At 35.5% G+C, this 21325-nt stretch overlaps 1 protein-coding gene across 2 annotated transcripts in view; it reads left to right on the plus strand.

The window, feature by feature from the left end:
* Positions 1-21325, plus strand: part of macrod2 (mono-ADP ribosylhydrolase 2) — a 605869-nt gene that overhangs the window by 576980 nt on the left and 7564 nt on the right. For both annotated transcript variants that reach the window (XM_088933999.1, XM_088934000.1), the window contains exons 14-17: positions 1174-1245; positions 4986-5066; positions 6054-6134; positions 11793-11855. In XM_088933999.1, coding sequence (XP_088790125.1) covers positions 1174-1245; positions 4986-5066; positions 6054-6134; positions 11793-11855 — 297 coding nt within the window. The remainder of the gene's footprint in view (positions 1-1173; positions 1246-4985; positions 5067-6053; positions 6135-11792; positions 11856-21325) is intronic.

Below are 21325 nucleotides of genomic sequence, written 5' to 3' on the forward strand. Positions count from 1 at the left end.
AGGTGCAAGTCATTTAACATAAGACATCACCAATGGGTTGGTTGAAGCTCGCAGTGAAGTCTTATCCCCTGTTGGTAATTCCAGCTGCAACTGTGGCACAATGTCCATTTCTGAACCACACTTACCATAAATGTTGTCAGTTCCACAGTGGAGGTTTATACATCTTCCAAAAATAAGTCAAATGGACTTATTCTTCAGACTGCAAGACTAGAAATGTTGCTGGCCAGAGTAAAGTGTGAATATTCCTTCGCTGTGGTTTGTATTTGAACACATTACCAGCCTGGGTATTTTCATCTTAAATAGTTTTTCTGTTGGGTTTTTACAGCTGTATTAAAAAAAGCCTCTAGATGAAAATTCAAGAGCTGCACTGTCCATTTTCTGCTTGTGCCAAAATACCATTCAAAATCAGATGTACTGTACCTAGCTTTTTGTGATTAATGAATAACTCAGCACAGACCAGCAAAAGCAGTACTGTATTTTGTTGAACAAAAGCTCTTCAATTACTATGCATGTGGCGTGTGTATAATTCATGCCTTTCTATGAGTGTTTTGTATAATTAGCTCTTTCAAAAGTTATTTTCACTCTTTATTCTTGAGTATCCATATTTGTGTCGAAGTTGCATTGTTAAAAGTAAAGGTTGCGAATTTTTCTATTCACTGCTTGAAAAAGAAGATGAATTTGAGCGCAAATTAATTCGCACCATACTGCAGATGTCCTGTGACCATCCTACTAGTCACCTTGATAAAGAATTCATTAAAGGTTATAGAGCAGTACTTAATCCAAATCTTTGCTCATCTATAACATTTATTTTTTGGTCAAGGTAATGACGTGGATGGGAATGACATTGGCTGCAGTTCTTGAATTGATAAATAACCCCGGGGTATATGGACACAGATAGGCTTGAAAAGAATTTGTCAGTAATGATTTTTTAGCAGGAAGCAATTACACTAAGCTGTGAAAATGGGGTGATCTCTAATGCTAAAGGAGAAGATAATTCCCTGTTGGTCAAAACTGCGTTCTTCAAGAGAAAATAACGTCAATTGCAATCCATTTAAAGAACAACTGTAATTGCTGTAGATCCAGTATAGCATTTTAAGTTGACAATGACAAGTACTGCAGTAGATCCATAACTCATGATATGTATGAAGTTGTATAATTCTGTGTGCTTTGTAGAAGCTGAAAATACTGTGAATTTGGAAGAACAGAAAGAAGAAACCGAGGAGGAAGACAAGGTCTCTGCTCGAGGTAAGAACGCTAACAAACATTCTTTATTATTCCACACTATTCAAATAATCTACTGAGCATGTAAAATGTCCCTCCATATGTTCCCGCATCAAATAAGCTTTAGTTAGATTTCTTCTCCTCAGTATCATTGCTGCATGAAACTGCTTGGTGTGAAAGCTTCCAGCACACTATATCTGCATGACTAAGGTTTCCCATATCCACTCAGGCAATCTATGAGCTTAAGGAGAATGCAACTAAATTAGTGATTGAAGCTGATAGAGGCAAGTCAATGTTGATAAGTCGTTTTAGACCTTCATCAGTGCTACTGCTATCATGAAATCAATAACACGCATCCCACTGTAAGATTGATTTTTATATGTGTGTGTGAACTGCAGGATTAATGGGTTTACAGCAGCAGAGTTGAGCTCATTCCAGGTTTGACACAGGTGCTGCCTCTAAGTGTTGTGTTGTGTGAAACCCAGATGGATCCGAGCTACATATCAAAAACAGCATCAAAATGTGAAGCAGTGGAAATGCATGTTAAACACAAAGTGATAATACACATTATTCCGAAACAGATGCTGACAAAGACTGAGCAGCTGTAAAATGGTTGTTTAGCGACATACCATTAATTTTAGAGCAACAGGTCACGTTTGCATGTTTTTCTCGGCTTAGAAGAATATTTGATGGGATCCGAGATATTATTGTGCAGTCGAAGGCAACATTTATAACTGTACTTTTGTAAATCTGTGAAATGTTGGAAGAATGCAGACAGTAAATTGAAATGCTCATTTACTGTAGATGTATAGTTTCCTAATGGGATATACAGTACTGTATGTACCACTTAATCACACATCCATGTGTGCATGGAAAAGCAAAGTAATATTGAATTTATACATTATACAATAAATTGCAAGAATGACTAAGGCTCAAGGTATTGGAATTGTAAGAAATACATGATGTGTCATGTGTCATGTGCGACTGGCTAGTTTTTCATTCATAAATGTACTGTATAGGTAGTGCAGATCTTCAGTCTTGTTCATGGGAACAATATCTCATCTTGGGGCACAGATTGTTGCTTTGTAAGTATTAATGGAACGCACTTGGTTTAAAGTAAAGCCATGGGCTTGAATATTGAGTTTTACAGTCCGTTCTTTGTTTGTGTGTCGGCAGTCATTTTCTGATCTTTTCAAGACTCAATTCCCACAATATAGGTATCTTCAAAATCAATATAAGACCTCAGCGTTCTCCTTCACTATTTCATATGTACCTTCTCAGCACTGGTCAACTGTAATCGGGCTCTGTATCATAAATGGCATATAATGAATTTTTAAATTGCTTCAGTGACCTCTGCACCACTGTCTGGCTGAACATGTAAAGATTTCAGTCTGTTTCTTTCCTTGTTTGAGATTTTCTGTTAAATTGTTAACTTTATTCTTATACACAGAATACAGTAGGCAGCACTATGTTTTTTCATAATATTCATCAATGATCATGTCATCTAGTAAGTCAACTATTGAGAAAGTTTAGTTTCCAGTAACAAAATCAATTATGATATAACACCCTTCAGAACTGCAATGTCTTAAAAATATTATTTTTTTTAACAAGGTCTCCTTGTTACTTCACGTACAACTGATTAACTCAGAATTAATACATATGCTTCAATTACTACAATATGGAAACAAAATAATACTTGTCTGCAAATGTACATTTTGGCAGGCAACATGAGTTAAATTTTCTTAACTTTGACGACATCTGAGACAACCTTGAGAGGGTGTCTGTAATTGTATTTTTTCGCTAACAAAGCTGGTTTCACATGACTCATGACACAGGATCAAATGTCACAAATGTCACTTGGCACAAACGTTATAAACCTCAGCTTGCTGGGCCCAATCAGTACTAGATTCGAAGCCCTCCAAGGAAAACCATGTTACAGCTGCAAGTGGTGTTGGTGCACCAGCAGGGTGTACTCTTCCCCTCAAAACCACCGCTTGCAAACCAATACCCCCATATGGAAATTGCGGACATTGTACTGTAGGAGATGCTATTCTTCAAATAACATGATAAAACAAGATCTTGGTCATTAAGGATGTCTCTTGACATTTTCCAGGTGTTGGCTTCTAGGCTACTAGGAGAATCAATTGGTGTACTTCTCTCTTCTTCTGGCCTCTACCCTCCTGTTCTTCCTACTTTTTAATCATTTTTGATCATCAATCTTGTGTTTTTAGTTTCTCAAAAATGCACATTGAATGTAGTCAGGAGGTAAATATTTAAATTAAACAACAAAGCATTCTGCGGCACTTTTGCCTATTTCTACATCAGGACCTGGTGTATTATTTAACCCCATTTGGCTCTTCAATAATTATTGGAATAATAGTTTTGTATTTACATTAATGCTATACTAGCAGTAATTATAGAGAGACTACTCATCTAGTGTAAAAAAAAAAGCAGAGTAGCCAATTTAGTGTGGATTGTTTAGTTAGCTGTTTTCGATATGCTGGTTTATAAGATCTTGTGCAGTATTTTATTTCCTTAATGTTCCAGATTTTTGTCTATCTTGGGAAGAAAAAAATCTTTTTACAGCGAGCTAAAATCAAATATGAATGTATTCTGAATCAAAAGATACGGTTTTGGCTTCTTGCAGTTTTTTCAAATGATAATGGGTAGGCCTCTCAAAAACAGTCTGGTACAGCTGGGAATCCAAGCATAAGAATGATTTGAATAGATGATCAACAATGTTGAAACATCACTCACATAATCTAATGTTTGATTCTTAGTTGGTACAATCACCCCTAAACAGTGTGCCTGTATTGTTAATATATTTTCATCATGTGATTTACCACATTTGCGTAAGCTGCTGTATGTGAGAGTGAGGTGGCAGTATTCATATGCAAGGATTACACAGTGGATGCAGCAGGGATGTCATGAGTAGATGGCTGAAGGTATGCACTACTGAATGCAGGCAGTTTCGGGTGCTCTTCCAGGCTGATTCCTGCATTATCCTGCAATTTTCCCTGCCTCCCTCCCCCCACCTCACTCAGAATGCACTTGTCTTTCTGCGGGCAGGTCTTGACAAAGCTTAAGGCATGTGCAATGTACTGTGACACAAAACAGTCATGCTACAATGGCTGATGTTAGAGAAATCTTCAGCAATAGTAGCACCAACCAAAAACACCTGTTTCCACTTGAACAGTATGCCTGGAGCTCAAATCTGTAGGCTTCGAGTTGTGTATCGTTATTTTCTTTTTTTTCTAGGCAGTATACAGTACATTTCTTACAGAAAGCACTGTGGTCATTGTGGTCACTGTGATCTGCTATATTTAATAAAGCAAGTAAAGGTATTATATAAGTATCGTATATGTTTCTGTTTTATTGTAATGTGCAGTATTTTACAGTGTGCTTTTAATTTAATTTTTCAGCTTTTACACTGCAAAATTGATATTTCATGTGATTCATGTAGGACAATGAAAACTCCTCTCTTTGTATGTACAATATATATCTAACTGCCATCAACTTTTTGAAATTCAGCATTTTGTTTTCTTCAGTGTACCACTATTTTGTGGCTGAGATGTCCCAGTGTCTACCTAACTCTAAGCTCAGAAACCCACACTCTTTTCACCTGGGACTTGATCCTTCAAGCCTAGCTCTACACAGACATGAGTCTGGGGAAGTATTCCACTGAGCCATCCGTGCCTCAGGGAATGAGTTCACAGAATTCTACACTCGGGATGAATTATTTCTGTCTTATTTTCTATCTTTAGATATGAATACAGAAGAGGACAAGCTTTCCTTGGAACACAGCCAAGGAGATGAATCAATGGAGGATCCTGAGATCACTGGGGGTGATAGAGCCTTTCCCTTTTTAAAAAAAATAACTTTGGCTAGATGAATTGGGAAGTCTATTAAAAAAAATAAGCTTGTTACATTTTTCATTTGAGGTACACAGCGTAATTGTCGCTTCTTTAATTTAATTGTCGCTAGTTAATTCATGTAGTGCAACCTTATTCATAGTGTAGTAAAACAATGAATAACTGTACTAATAATTAGTTCATTAAAAGTAGCACCCCTCTTGAATGTTGTCGTACATTAGGTTTGTCCTCTAATTAAAGGACCATATTTAGTTTACATAGTTTGTCCTCCAATAAAAAGCCATATTGTAAGTACGTGACACCACTCTGTACATAAATACATAGTCATCACTACCACCTTCAGATCTATAACGTTCTTAGAATGACATGTAATTACATCATGCTATTATAGAAACCCCTTTTGTTCCTTTTGTTCCATAAGATTTCTAAATTCTAGATACATTTAGAAAACTATACCTGACACAAAATATATATCTTTATCTGTATCTGTTATCTTTTTAGTATTTCATTAAATTCTATATGAAAAACTAGAGGTTTTGGTGGAGAAAAGAGTCATTCAAGTACATACAGTATAATTGGTTGACTGGCACCAAACTGAGTGCTGTTCCAGCAAGCAGGACTTTATGAAAAGAAATCTGCACTCTGCACATTAACAATTCACACGGATGAAGACTAAAGATGAGTGCACAGCTGGTTCAGCTCGCCATTGCTTTTTTTTAATATAAACCTGCCCATTGGCCCATTGTGTTTTTTCAAATGTAATGGAAAAAAATGTGTTAAACCCCCACTCATGACCCTCATGTTCATCATGATCATTGTAATAAATACAGCAACAATACCGTAGAAGATATTGAAACCTGCATTTATTCCTTAAAGAAATACAAATGAGAAATAAACGTGAGCATACGGTAAAGAGCAGTTACTTACTGTTTTTCTCCTTTTATAATTTTGCGTTGATAGTACAAAGTGAGAACAGCTCAAACCAGGATGAAGGGAAGTCTCAGTCAGCAGAGGTGGGAACAGAGGCACCGGAGAGTCACGGTAAAACTAAGATCAATACAACTCACTCCACAGCTGGCAGTATTGCTTCTTAATGGCTGCCATTGTTCGGGGAAAACTACCCCCGTGAGTTTAAAAAACACACAGTCGATCAGACCTTCAGTACATTAACCATGGAATCATGGGGATGTTGTTATTGTTTGTGTCTTCAATAAGTGTGCAGTAAAATAATACAAGCAAAAGAAAAAATCTAAATGTTCTGTGCTCTCAAAAGGGGGTGTTGTGGCAAATGCAGTATCCCTTGTTTTCACAGTTCCCACACAGTATCCAAGTTAGCAAAAAAGTCCATTCTCTCACAGAATTTTATATCTGAATCCTCAGAACTGAGTTTAACACCTGAAATTAGGCAGTCTTTTTAAACTTATCCATTTACATTTGCCTTTAATAACCTGGTCATGTCACCCAAGTGCAGAGTTTTACTCTCACCAGATATCAGACACTGACTCTTCACAAAGGGGAAACAATAATTAAGGCATTTATATAGAATTTTTCATCCCAAAGCCCTTTTCATATAAGAGGGGACATTTTCACCGCTGAACTGCAGCACCCACATGGTGGGTGGTCGTAGCAGCAGCAACAGCATCAACAAGCAGTTCAGCCAAAGAAGTGAGGAAGTCTTTCACCAGTTGAATTAAGTGGAGAACTTTGGAAGGCCAGATTGTTTAAGCCCAGACTCGACTTTAGCCGGGAGTCCACAGTTCTTTTAAAAGTGGAGCGCTAATTTAAAGTCCATTTAATATTAGGGGTTCTTTAGTTAAACAATGAGGACATGCAGCAGCAATCTAATTAAATTAAAATCAACAAAGGTTTGAAAATAATTTAATGCTGTCTTTACTTGCTTTTGTATTCTTTCCAGTCATGCCATAGACTAAAGTTGTCAGAAATTAAACATTGCAGAACTTATTCTGTTCATACATATGGGAGTATTGTGTGTGATGCATTGATGTGATATCTTGTTTATTATTTAAAAAAATTTAATTGATTTACAAAGCTTTCCATTAATATTTGTGGTAGTGCTGTCTCTTCACCAACCTGTTTTTTATCAAAATGACTACTGTACATCTATTTTATCAGACTGACAGTTTTAAAGAATTGCTTGAGTACTCTTGTAAAACATTAATAAATGTAAATGTCTTTTTTGAGCCCTAGGCAAAAAAGTAACTTTGAAAACTGTTATTGTTCTTCATGCTACATAGATTTTCCTGAAATAAGTTAATATTGTGGTGCTTCCATTGGCAAAGCCTAATGACTGTGAAGCCTTACTGGCACTGATTTGATTAGAGCTTTTCAAATAGCTGTTGGAGAATACCACTTACAAAGTCAACTTTCAATGCAGCCCTTACATGTTATTACCAAGAAATAGATTATGCTTCCACAATGGAAACCAACCATTTCATGTAAATTTATTTCCATTTTTGTTACTTGTTTTCTAGATACACATTTAACTTAACTTTTGAAAAAATACCTTTTCAGATTATGTTGATGTATTGTTGACAGAGCGTTCTGTATTCTGTTGGCAGCCTTTGGTGGTAATTTTTGGCACAAACCATTTTTTTAATTCTTCAGTTATATAGTATGATTGAAGTGCATATTCATATTATACATAGACTATGCAATCCATTTTTTTCTGCATATGCTCTTCTCCTGAAATACATTTCTTCTGACATAAATATACAAATACAGATACTGTTTGTAAGCTCAGTTTAATCAAAATAAAAATGATCGCAGACATTGAACCTAGGATATTAAATACTTTTAATAGAAAAAGCTGTATTTACCTAGCTGATTGTGAAACTAAAAGCCTGCAACACTGGATATTGACAAAGGTGAGATAAAGCTAGAAGTAATTGCAATAGATTAAGTAGCTCTGTCATCTCTTATGAGGGTATCTCTAAGAGAGTTGTATTGAGCCACAGATATTGACCGTTTCTTTCTATTCTCCACAAAGCAGATTTTTAAAGCCTGCTTCCCAGAGAACTCCACATGAGATGATTCAAAAATATACTCAACATATTAAGTGTGATTAGACAGCCGCCTGCTTGCCAAATGTTAAAACATTTATTGTTTGTTTGCTTGTTTGAATATCCTTCATTTCTAACAACAGGACTCAAATCAAAAGTCCTAAAACTCAGTCGGGTTCAGAGTTCACTAGTATTTCCCAGGAATCTGCTGAATTAAAACCTGCAAATCTTGTTTGATTTTGGACACTCTGTTTTGAATTCTTTTGAAAATTGTGGAGAACAGAGTTCTGTTACACATGCTCCTTTCAGAAAAGAGCTTGATGAGATTCTTGGGTCAATTATCTACTAACTGCCAAGTCAAATAGATGGGCCAAATGGCCTCCTTTCATATGTAGCCTTTATCATGTTCTTGTGTTCTTTTATTCCAATGGCAGGGTAGCTTTTTCCAGACATACACAGCTCTTGGTGTAAGCAACCCCTTCCAGTTTTCTGGGTCACATGCAACTCTTCACTAGTGATTGTGATGTACTGTAGTATTGTGGGTTGATGGTGAAGATTTGAAAGTTGAAGAACTGTTTAACTTCACTAAAAGAACCTACATACAGTACATACAGTAGTTCTCATTTTGCTGGCACATAGTATACAGTATACTGTATGTCCCCAACATTCAGGATAAATAGCATATTTTAAACCAATAATGTGAAAGCAACATGAGACAAAACCATTTGTTCACCACATCCTACTGAGAGATTAACGGAGCATATGTCATCCTTGTAAAATGAAGGATAAACTGGTGTCTGACAAGTATAGGAAATAATCAAGGGATGGTTTTAGGCCACAGCTTGAAGTCATTCCCTGTTGAACTGTTCCTGACTTGTCTTGTTTTCATCTCCGAGGAACTTCTTTAAGTGAAATGTATTTGAAACCATTACTTTGGCTGCATCAGTTTCCTCAAGAGATGGCTTTCATTGCATTATCTGTTCAAAGTGTTGTAGATTATTGGCACATACAGTAGGCTGTATCACAGAATCAGGTGACTTGAAGTCACATGGCAACATCAGACGGCTCTGCTGTATATTTTTTCAATGGCAAATTTAAATTGCTGTTCATTTTGTTCCTCACATCATGGAGAGCCATAACAATTTTAAAGCTTACATTTGCTAATTACAAATAACTAATTCATTAAACAATTTGTTTTGCTTCATTCATATACTGTATCTCCTAAAAATAATAGTGCTTAGATATTAGTATTTATTGAATAAATAAATATGAAAAGAATTGAAAAATGTCACTTCCTGCTTGATGATGGATCCAAAAAATAACACCTTTTGAGTCATTTGCCCATTGCATAGAATAAATGTAATGTATGTGCATTCTTCTTACACAGGATGTGTTGTTCCATCAGAAAAGAAAAACAATCATACAGTACATTCTGAATAAATTTGTACTAATTTTTGCAGTTCCTTTATTGTATAATTTTAAACAAAACTCAGGCTTTGTCCTAGTATTTGTCTCGCCTGACGTGCATTTTATAGAGCTTTCCTACAGAGGAATTCTCTGCACTGAAAGGAATTTCCACCAAGGAATTGGTATGTGAGTGGAGAATTCTTTAATTGGCTGTTTTGTGCCACTTTTTGGCTCTCTTATACACAATGGGATGCGTTTGACATGAATGTAATTTTGGAGAGCTCAGTAGGAATAGCCTCTGGGTAAGGGTTGTCAGAACAAAATTAACAGTTGCCCTGTGTTTGTATATCATTGAGTGGTACTCAGGAGATGATTTTGCTGGGCTTTGTATATTTCATGCCTTCTTGGTTTTCCTGTGGTACTGTAGTTCTTGCTGCTTACTGTATCTGTTAACTAAGGATAGCTGAAGTGTGCCGATTCCTAAAGGAGACTATTCATTCCATATTGGAAGGTTTGAACTTCATGCCATTAATGAATGTGCAATTAAATCTCTGAATCTGAACAGTTTAAAAAATGAGCGATGTTTATTAGAAACACTCTATTCTCTATTGTCTATTATCCTAAATGCGTGTTTTAAAAAAAAAAACATATTTGGACGTTTTATGCCAATGATATTATAATTAAATATTATACAAATGTACTATACAATTCCTAACCTGTGCATGATTATTTTTATACTGTATACAGTATCTGTAATGTTTTAAGTGTCTGTTTAGCCTTGTTGTTGTCCTTCACCATTGTTATGTAACACGACAGATCAACAGATCAGGAGCAACTCTATTTGAGGACTATATCAATACATATATAACTCTGGTCTATACAATCAAGGTCCCATTAGTCTGCAATCGAGACAGATTAAACAATTCCAGACTATGGCTTACTATATTTTTTATTATTGAAATTTATTTTAGACTTAATTGAAATTGTATTGAAATTTGAGATTTTTTATTGTTGAAAAGACATAGTGTTGAAGCCAAAAAATAGACAATATTTTTACAAAGGCTAAAATGCTGGCTGAATAATGAGGGATAATAGATAACCTTATTATTGCAAAAAATAACGAGCAGATGAATTGGTACTGAGTAGCAGGTGGAGTATGGGTATAGGTGACTCTTGTCAATGAATTTTATGCAAATACCTGGCAATTGGCTGAAAGACATTAGAGACTTAAATCTCTCTTTAAGTAAGGGTTTCCTTAATCATTCAGCCAACAATCTAGTAATGTGTAGCCATTGTGTGTTGTCCATTATCTGGTCACCCTGGCTTGTTCCCTGTTAGCATCAAAGAAAGTATTGCAGTATGTGCCTTCCGCAAATGGGCTTGAAGGTACGTAATTTCAATGTAGCTTTGAAGATGTTCTTTTGATCAGTGTCTTTTTTCAGTCCTTTTTATATTGTGCTGGGGAAATGAGAAAGGATTGCACTCAAGGTCATGGAATAATTTGCTGCTGGTAGCTATGCAAGGCCTTAACATTGTCTAGCAAGTTCATCTTGACATCAGCACCACGGAACATGTTACTGTATGGCATCAGGGAGATGTCACTCATCAGAACTTCTTTCTCTTTGTCCTTTCTGGGGCAAAACTTATATGGAGTATTATTTGACGTTACATGTGACCCACACTACTGCTTTATGTAAATGGTGGAAGGCAACTGAAAGCAGAGTTCCAAGTGTTATTTGCCCAACTCATTTAGTATTCTTCTCTTACTGCAGATATTTTGGCAATAGCGATACAACAGCTGGTGCTTCTACCCCAACAAGCTATAGCTTTCTGTATTTAAAGTAAAATCTCTGCTGTGTGTTTCATTTACTACTTTTATTTTAATGGCAGTTTTCTTCTTAATATTTTCTTAATATAAAGTTTTGAAAAATGATCAAAAACATTAGAAGCACCTAATAAGGGTGCCAAATGAAAAGCATGTCAGCTGTAATTTGGCCCCCTCAATTGTGTTTGCTGACAGAGGATTTTTGATTCAACAGTCTTTTGTGTGTTTAGTTTTTGCTACAGTCACTGGTCATTCAGCTAACTGTTTTATAAATGTGTTTTATAATGTTAATGATAGCAGTGTTTTAGTGATCAGCATCTTGCCTGCCTTCCTATTTTCACCCATATAAATCATTCTCTATCTCCCCATAATAACTAAATCTGTTTCACTTCAGAAAGCAAGTTCAGCTTCACCATGCTTTACATTATTTTTTTTTTGTCATTGCAGAACAGACAGCAGATCCCACAGGTGTTGCCAAAGAGACCTGCATATCAGGAGAGCCAATGGATGGTGAGTGTTCCCATGCAGGTGCTGTAAATCTTGACAAGCTTTGACATTTACTGGTTCTCAATGTCATAGCAATTAAGAGAAAAAAACATGTCAAACCTATACACATTTTGTTGATTTTGTAATTGCATAATTGGTAACTTTGAAACGGAGTGAATAAATCTGAATATTATAATATAAAAGATATTATATATATAAAACATATTAAATATATAATTATAATATAAAATAATATAAAAAGTAAATCACAGGTAACTGTTTGATGGGGGGGGGTGTCTCTCATCTTGATACAAAACAGTTTTTCTAGGGCTCGTGATAAAATGAACTGAGAGTTTACTAAAAAGAAAAGTGTTATTGAGTGTTACTTTGATAAAATAAGTTTCTTTTTAAAGAAGATATAGCAAATAAAAACGGTACTATAAGAATCACACTACAAAAAAACAACATGTGAAATATAAGCCCAGGTACTGTAGGTTTAACAACTTTTGGAAGCGTATTTGCACTGTCACTTTTTAGTAGACTCTTCTTCATAATGGCTGTCCACAGGATACTTGCTGAGTAAAATATTGGAAGAGCTTGGCGTAGAGAACTGAGTGAGTGTGTGAATGAAAAGGAACAAGCCGGGGTTAATTCCACAATGAAAAGTGAAAAGAAAGTAGAAAATGACAATGTTTCCGATGTGTGGAGGAATTGGAGAGAGCAGGAAATACAAGGCAGAGGCGTGGCTTAAGAGTCTGTCAGGGGAGTGAGGAATAGGGTCCAGTGAGATGGAAGGATGGGAGATGCATTCTAGGGGAAGCATGGATGGCAGAAATCTGTAGATGAAAGGAGAGATTTAGAAAGAAATTAGTCAGTCACTGAGAACATGGGAAGTTATGAACCTAGTTTAAGGCTTTCTGGAGGAGGAGTCTTTATATCCCTGTGAAAGGATGCAGAGAGAGGATCTCTTGAAGAGATCTTTGATCTTCACAGCTCTGCCATGTTCTTCCCATTATACAATTGTATATGAAATTTGTATTTTTATTTTAGTTCTCACTATGCTTATAAAAATTAGCATATAACATATAATGTGTCATCAAACTGTGTTGCACACAACAAATGTATTATACCACAAATGTGATACAACAAGTGATGGCAAACAGGTCTTTAGGACTTTGACAAGTGTTAGAATGTGAAAACAGAAGTCGCTGCCTACTGTGTTCACTCAATATCACAGTTAACATGTTCACTCTGGTAGTTCTCCGTTTCTGTAATTATGACAGAAATTAACTGTAAAGAAGATTCAGAGTAGATAAAATGTGCTAAAACTGTAAATTGATATATTGTGAGCATGGATTTTTTAAGTATGTAGAAAGTACGCTTCTGGAGCTGTGTTTGAAAAGGCAATTAAATTTGTTGAAAAATGTGTGTGAAATATGTCATCAACATAAAAATGCATTTCAATAATATCTAGCCCTGCTGTGACTAAGGCACTTGGTTAATAACATTATTATTAGTATTTTTCATGGCTCTGTCACTGAAGATAAAAAGAATGAATGAAATGCTTTAATATCCACTGAAATATGATGGTATTTTTCATCTTTTAATGCCTTGAAATGATAGACCTGTTGAAGGACATTAATCATTTAAGGACGAATTCTTGCTTTCAGATTACTGAATCAAAAACAGCCTTTTGATGGAAAGAATTCTTATAAATCAATTAACCTTTAGAAATCTTGATACTCTATGCATTTTCTGGCTCTCTTATTTTTACGTTATTTTAATTAAATGATTAACACGTAATTTATGCAGGCAACAATCTAAATTTTAGAAGAGATAAGTTTGAGTGTCTTTAATTACGGTGATGATAGTGTTGGTTTCTGTATTTTCATAGGTGCTTAATGGAGACAGCCCTGCTTTTGAGCTGTTTCATTTTGTAGTGAGTTTAACAACGTTTAGACTGTACAATGAGGAGCTACAAAATATGCTAAGTAATTCATAAAGTGATGAAAGGCAGGGTAGCTGTCACTGACAAGTGGGTATTGCAGGTGTGTAGGTTGTGTTGATGGGTGTCCTCTTTTGAATTTTAAGCAACCTTCTGTTTCTGTATGATCAGCCATACTGTATACTGTATTTTTTGTCAAAATTGTTCTTTCATCTAGAAATCTGATTTTCATCTGTTTTATATCTTATTAGTTTTCTTGTGAGGTTTGCACAGTATCCTATCCTCTTCTGTGCAGCTTTTTAAGTGCTGTAGTGGAAATTTCATTTAAAAATCTATACGCATTTTCCTGAAATTTAGACTTCGAGATGCCTTCAATTCCAATTTTTGCCCCTGGCCAGGGTCTGATTTCTAATTAAAAAAAAGAGTCCATCATCTAATAAAAGGCAAAGAAGTGAAAAAGTGTACATTTTGCTTAGTCTGTTTTCCTGAGCTGATTGGTGGCTTTATTGAGACACAACATTATCACTTCTAGTGTTAACATGTTTGTTCGCTTTTTTATGTGTTCAGAATCTGTTCCTACTGTATGTGTACACATGATGTTTTAGACTTTTTGGTTCTACTTCCACTGTAACTAGAAACTCTTCTCCTGGCTTTGTTCTATGTGCCGGTCAAAGTCATGATGATTTTCACTCGGAAAAGCCACAAATACAACTAATTACATATAATAAAAATTGATTTCTGCCATTAAGGAATATTATCAAAAGACATGCATTTGTTTAGGGATTAAGTTCTTCAGACCCCGTTATTTTGTTGGGGAACGTATAACTAAACTTTTATTCCCAGAATAAGTAACAGCAGGTTTAAAGTATCTTATCAATATGTTTGAATCTGTTGTGGAAATCTTTTGGCTTTTGGTTTGTCGATTTGTGGGATAAAACTAAGACAGAAAGAGTAATATAATAATGATCTGTATCTTCCAACATTGTAGTGTTTATTCTAACTTAACACTGTTCATGCTAAGCATTGCGTGAACCCTGAGGTGATTCCAGTGGGTATTTTTTCATACCAGGATTATTTTGTTTTGAATTGAACAGTGAACATACACTTCATGTTTAGCCAACTGCTAGAAGCAAAGCATGTTCTGAAAAATGGTGAGAAACAATGGAATTATTAAACCTTTCTGTAACATAATTGACGCCAAAAGCACCATGCGCATTTTATAGAACTGGTTAGTTTGGGAATATATTTATATTTGGTTTATGTTTCCCCAAAAAGTTGAATCAGAATAAACTTTTAAATAAAACTTTTAAAGACTTTTAAATAAAAGTCTTCCAAGAAGTATTCAATGAAACATGTCTGACAGATTTTGTCTCGTGGTGAAATAGTGCCTTTACCAGCCTCATCTAAGGTCTGCTTTGGTCTGCTTTCCACATGTTGATGGCTCTCATTGACCTGCTAATTAAATGCATTCTGTAGGTTTACTCTTTGGCTATTTGCCCCCCTCCTTTTCTGCCCCCTCATTGTATCTTCCATAACACTGCAAGCAGATGGTTGGAGTTTTTCTTTTCACCCCTTCAAAGAGCTTCGTGTTTTTCCCATCTCATCAAGCATGTCTTAGCTATGTGTAATTAGCTTGAGGCTTTTCAAACCACGCAGGGGATCGGTTAAAGACCTGAGTGATTTCAATAAAAGATTTGTAAAGCAAAGCTTGTAAGGTTAGGCAAATCCGCAGGAGAGCACAATACCACTTAGCGTCGGAGACCTTTCTCCTTTCTTCTCTTAAATCGCAGAATATTGATGAGGGCTCTCTTGGCTTTTACTTTGAGTGCATGTAGGGGAGTACAGGGCATTAAAATCAGGACTCCTTCCTTCACAGTAGGTCACAGTTCAGTACTTTTTAATTGGTTTAGATTGTGAGATCCTATATTATCTCAAAGCAATAAAAACTGTATATACAATCAAGTGTTTCACAAAGTGTTTTTTTGTAAGCGTGTACCTTTATTCAGAGGAGATATTTACACTCAAAGACTATGACCTTTTAACATTTACATATGAAAATGGTTTGCTTTCCAACTTTACCACTTCATTAGTCTTTTTAGTAAGACCTTATTGCATCTTGGAATGTTTTTTTGAAAGAGGACAGATCTTTAATTCTCAATAGATCAATAGTGCAGCTTTCCCATGTTAAGACAACGTCGCAGTGGGGTAGTTAGGCAGCTTGGAGCCCAAAAACTATTTTTGAAGAATGAAATAAAGGAATGTTTGATACCTTTTTATTTGGCCAATGTTAAGGTCAAACACACAGAGCTGTCAGACCACCCAGACTTCTTTCTAACATTTAAAATAGAATTCACTCGCACCTGCTGAAAGACTGCTGTCTCTTAAATTATTCTTTACATGACCTTCTTATTGCTTCAGTATAATAGAATGCTTTCTTTTCTTTTTAAATTCATTGTTTTTAGTCCAGCTCTGATAGACAGTTCCTTAACTCTGTTATATAGGATAATGAACTACAAGTCAATTTTCTCTTAACTTTTGCACTACAGTTTTCTACATTATAAAATATAATGTGTACTAATTTTTGTGACTTTTTGTACCATTCCATATTATAAATATGCATATTTGCATATTGTATGCATTATAATGGTATAATGCAGTATGAAGTGATTTGCAGTAATCTGGTTGTAATGTTTCTGCATTTTGCAGATTCCAGAATCTTCCTGTTAAATCAAATAACATTACTTTTATTACTCTGATGTTAAAATGTACAACAATATGCTTTCTTACTTATTTGTGATTGACAGTCACAAATACTCTGCCTTGATAGCAGAAAAGCTGCAATTAATTATCCTTTCAAGGAAGCAAGGCTGATGGGGATACTTTAGTGAGATCTAGCAGTTGGACACCTGGAAAGCGGTAGCAGGATTAAGAACAGTCAGCATGGGTTCAGGAAGGGGAGGTCATGCTTAACTAACATAAAGGCATTTTGCTTAGATATTAGTGTCATGGCGCAAAAGCAGAAGAAACACTTTGATATTCTGAATGATTTTTTTAAAGAATACCATATAGGAAGTGTTCCAGGTGCAGAATCAAGGAGACAGAAGAAAAGGTGACATGCCCGATTAAGATTTGGCTTAAGACCAGGAAACAGGAGGAGTTATAATATGTGTGAATACATTTTGGATTAAGAGAATCATCTGTGGAAGAAATCGCAATCAATTTTTGACTTTGATGTAGTAGAAAAAGCCACCACTTATATCCAACAGATGAAAAAGTCTAGAAAGAATTCTTTCATAACCAGGGATGTGTTTTGGTACATGCAGTTACATATAGGTCATTCTAAGACATTCAGGTATATTGTGTGGTTAAACTTAAACAGAACTAAGATTGAAATTTGTTGTATGAAGTAATTGCTCAGAATTGGATTAAAACAATTACAATTAGAGGTGGACAGAGAAAAGGAAATTGTTTATAAATATCCATTCCATCTACATACAGTAAGTAAAACATTTTGTTTTATAGTTCAAGCTACTATACTATGATGTACTTGTACAGCATTACAGTACTATACAAGTGCTCCTATAAGAAAGAAAATTGTTGATATGCACCATAAACTCTGATCTTAGGATGTAAATTGAATTAGGCAATGTTTCAAATTGAGCATGCACATTTTTCACACAACGCTGTTAAACGTCAATTTGAAAACTTTTCTGTTCTCCAAATTTTCAAAATGACTCCAGAAATCAACCGTCAAATTTGATGCAGTACCTTCATAGGGCTCCCATCATTTCAGGGATAATTTTCAGTGACTCACTGTGCCTAATAATGCAATCTTTCACCCAGGAATGCAATCTCTGGTGACATTTTTGTTATTAAGATTCATCCCTTCTAGATAATAAGCTGACAGTTTAATATCACAGGGATTTCTGTTTTTTTTTTATTTTTTTGTAGAAGTTTTTTGAGCGAATGTCAGGGATGGTTGATGAAAGAGGAAGACTTGTAACCTTCAGGGGTGAATTACAGTCCATCGTTTTTGTAACAGATTTTCTAAATGACATTTAATGGTAATGAAAACAGATTCCTCATGCAAAGATTACGCACAGGTGGTGTTTAAACAGATGGATGTTGTCTATAGAGGGAGTATCTTCTCCCAGCTAGGAAATCATGCTTAGGTATTATTAGGAGGATAATAGCACTGCAGTTGTTTGGCGATAATCTGTATTTAAATTTGCTAAAGTTAAAAGCTTCTTTTATGAGCTCCAAGTGACCATGTTAAATACTTTAGTAAGGGACAGGACATATTGACATAGCCTGATGTGTATAGCAACCATACATCTTAAGAATATTATTTTTATCCCTGACAAAACCAGATGGTTGGCAGACAAAACCAGATGGTCATTAACCCATTAAAGCATCCATCAGCAAAGTGTCCTTTAGACTTGGTTTTAAGACCAAATTGTATTTGATTCAAGTTCAAAAAAATTCCCCAAGACTTACAACCTTGTAGCCTGATCCCTTCAGGTCTAAACGGGCCTCAGTCTGGCCTGGAATCGGTTTGGGGCCCTCAGAGGGAAGGAGTTCTGCTGTTAGCCAGTGAGCCAGTAGGTGGCTCTGCTCCCTCTGGACCACAGTGTCTCAGTATGGTGACAAGGGAAACTGTGTCACATGAGATACTGTACCATCCTTTGTCATGAGACATCATTAAAGTAAGGTTCTGACTACCTGGTCATTTAAGATCCCATGACACTGTTCTTAACAATCAATGTGTTAACCTGGGTGTCATAGCTCAACTTCACTTCACGTCAGGGTAGCTAGGGATTAGACAAAAGGTAAACTATTATCATTCTGTCATGTTAATAATACTGATAATACCTTTAATTTGCCAAACCATTTTAAAACAGAAAATCCAGAGGAGCTAGAATACCTGAAGTCTCACAGAAAATAAATCATGTTTTGTGGCTGTTTTAATCTCTACATCTAAAAGTTATGGTTTGTTAAAATGTCCAGAAAGCAGTTATTGAGCCTTTTGACAGTTTATCTTGGGTAAGGACTAAGAATGTCCTTTGACGTCTCCTTAATATGTCTTTTAGTTAGTAGTAATGGAATGATTCTTATAATCACTCTACAGCAAATTAAATACAGTAGGTCACATGGAAATAAAAAAGTTAATGCTCTCAGTGAAGTGAGTGGAATGAACATGCTGTGTAGAGTGATATAATGTACTGTACATTAGTTACAGCTAAGGGAGTTGAACTGTGTCCTTGAACACATCACAGAATTATTGCCTTTGGAATATTGAAAGCTACATAAACAGAAAAGGAAACTTGATTTGCAATTTAAAGTAGAGGTACAAACCTGTAATTTCTGATCGCCCATAGCTGCTATCTATAGCTTATAACAATTCTTATTCTTCTTAGAAGAAAAGCACCTTCTTTTAATATTTATTATTGATGCATTCTGTAAACAGCACTGTTACTTTCACATGCTGTATTGCTTCGAATTTTTAATACGAAATCAACAAGATAGTAAAAATTATTGACAATGATGGAAATGGATTTTCCACATTATTTGTTCTGGGTTATTGGTGAATCTATCCTTATAATTTTAACAAAAGGTAAAATATGTGGCTTTAATTTTCTAAATCATATAATTATAGTATTTCATATTCGGAAATGAAGATGAGTTTTTCATACACAGAAGAATTGGTTTGTGAAAGTCCAAGTTGTCATAGTGCATAACAAACACAGCAGCATGTGAATGGAAACCTGAGAACTTGAAGCATCAAACATCCAGTGTAAGAAAATTAAACTCAAATAAGGAATTCTACACACTGGATTAGTGAGCACAAAGTTGAATGGCAGTTCCACGACAGAACAACGGTGAAATAGTTCAGCCTGTTATATACAGTACAGGAGTGGGATAGAACGGGTGCATTATTACCGTGAACATTTAAAAAATGTTTGGCATCATAATGCTTTTTGAGTGTTAATGTGTGTGAGGCTTAGTACATTTGTGCTGACTAACTACAAGCAACACTTAAAAGTACCAGAGGTGGGGATTTAATTTTCTGCTTGTCTGAATATGAATATGAATATGACTTATACTGCATTTTTTTCCCCTCCGTGTCACTTCTGTGATGGGAGTTTTGGACGTACAGTAGTTGTTTCAAATGTCTGTGCAAGGCAGTGCCAGCACAACTGATCTTAGAGCAGGTATACCACCCACATTGTAAGGTTATTAAAACGTTCTTTCAGATAAGAAATAAAATTGAAAAAGTGTCTGAACATCAATTACTGTGCAGAGTAAAGTGATTTATTGGTATTATGCCAAAAAATCTACAAATTAAAGACACGCATGCTTAGAATGTATAAAATGTTGGGTTTTTTTTTCAAAACGGCGCCATAAGACGACAAAAAACATACATTCTCTTTGTTGTAAATTAATTTCTAGGTAATTACATAGTAATTTCTTAGTCACTGCTTAACAATGGTGGCATTTTCAAATGTACTGCTAATTGATGCCTCCTTACGAGCATGGCACTATAAATAAAAAGGTGTAACAAAAGACAGATTATAAAAGGAAAGCATATTCCTTCTCACTATATTGTGCTGAAATAGAAAGTAGGGCATAAACTCATTAGTTTCTTGATGATATACAGCTGAAAGAAGACTGTTTACGCACCAGCGACATTAAAAAAGCCTTAATAAATAAAAGGAATAAATAATGTCAAATAGATAGCGACTTCTATCACAGCTAGGCAATCTGCATGTTGGCATTCACAGCAATCTTTGTGCTACAACTAAAGCCAGCATTGTGGCAGTTTGCATATTGCCTGACAATCTTCTGTCATATGCATCCAGGGATGTGACTTTCCATGCATGCAAAGGGTTCTGAAAATAATAATGTGTCAGTGATGTTTGGTGTAATCTCTCCCTTGAATCAAGGTGGTACCTCCTCATTGCACATACTGTATACAATGACCGCTGCCATATTCTCTGCAACAGGCATCTCATAATTGGAAATTAAGGAGATAGCCAGTTCTGTTTCTATCACTGATTGTGGAGGGAGGCAAATCAGTTTGGGTTATGTGCTTTTTTGTTTTTATCAGAGCTTGTTATTAGAACAAAAAATAGCAGTATTGCTCAGAGGCTTCAGTATTATTACCCAGCAGGAGAAAGCTATTTGGAGTCATAGTTTAAAGGGATCTAAAACCAGGCTGCTATAACAAATGGCACTTTTGTTTTCTCCTTTGGAGTTAGAGTAAAAGTGAGAATTTCTGCTTAACTGAACCATTAAACACCAAATAAGTGTGTTCTGCTGTTTCCCTTAAAAGTAGTAAATAGGTTTGTCTGAACCAAAATTGTCTTTGCGCTGTTGTTCTTGGTAATATGTGAAGTGGAACTGAAGTATTGCATTCCTTGGCTAAAGAAAGACTGTACACACTGTAATAATGAACTGCATCTTTGAAATTTAACAGAAGGCAAAACCTGTTACACAGTAGTCATAAGTAAATGGACATATCAGAGTTTGCTGGCAATGGATTTTAGCT

This window comes from Atractosteus spatula, chromosome 15, assembly GCF_055471065.1.
Source record: "Atractosteus spatula isolate fAtrSpa1 chromosome 15, fAtrSpa1.hap1, whole genome shotgun sequence".
In the NCBI taxonomy this organism is placed as follows: domain Eukaryota; kingdom Metazoa; phylum Chordata; class Actinopteri; order Semionotiformes; family Lepisosteidae; genus Atractosteus; species Atractosteus spatula.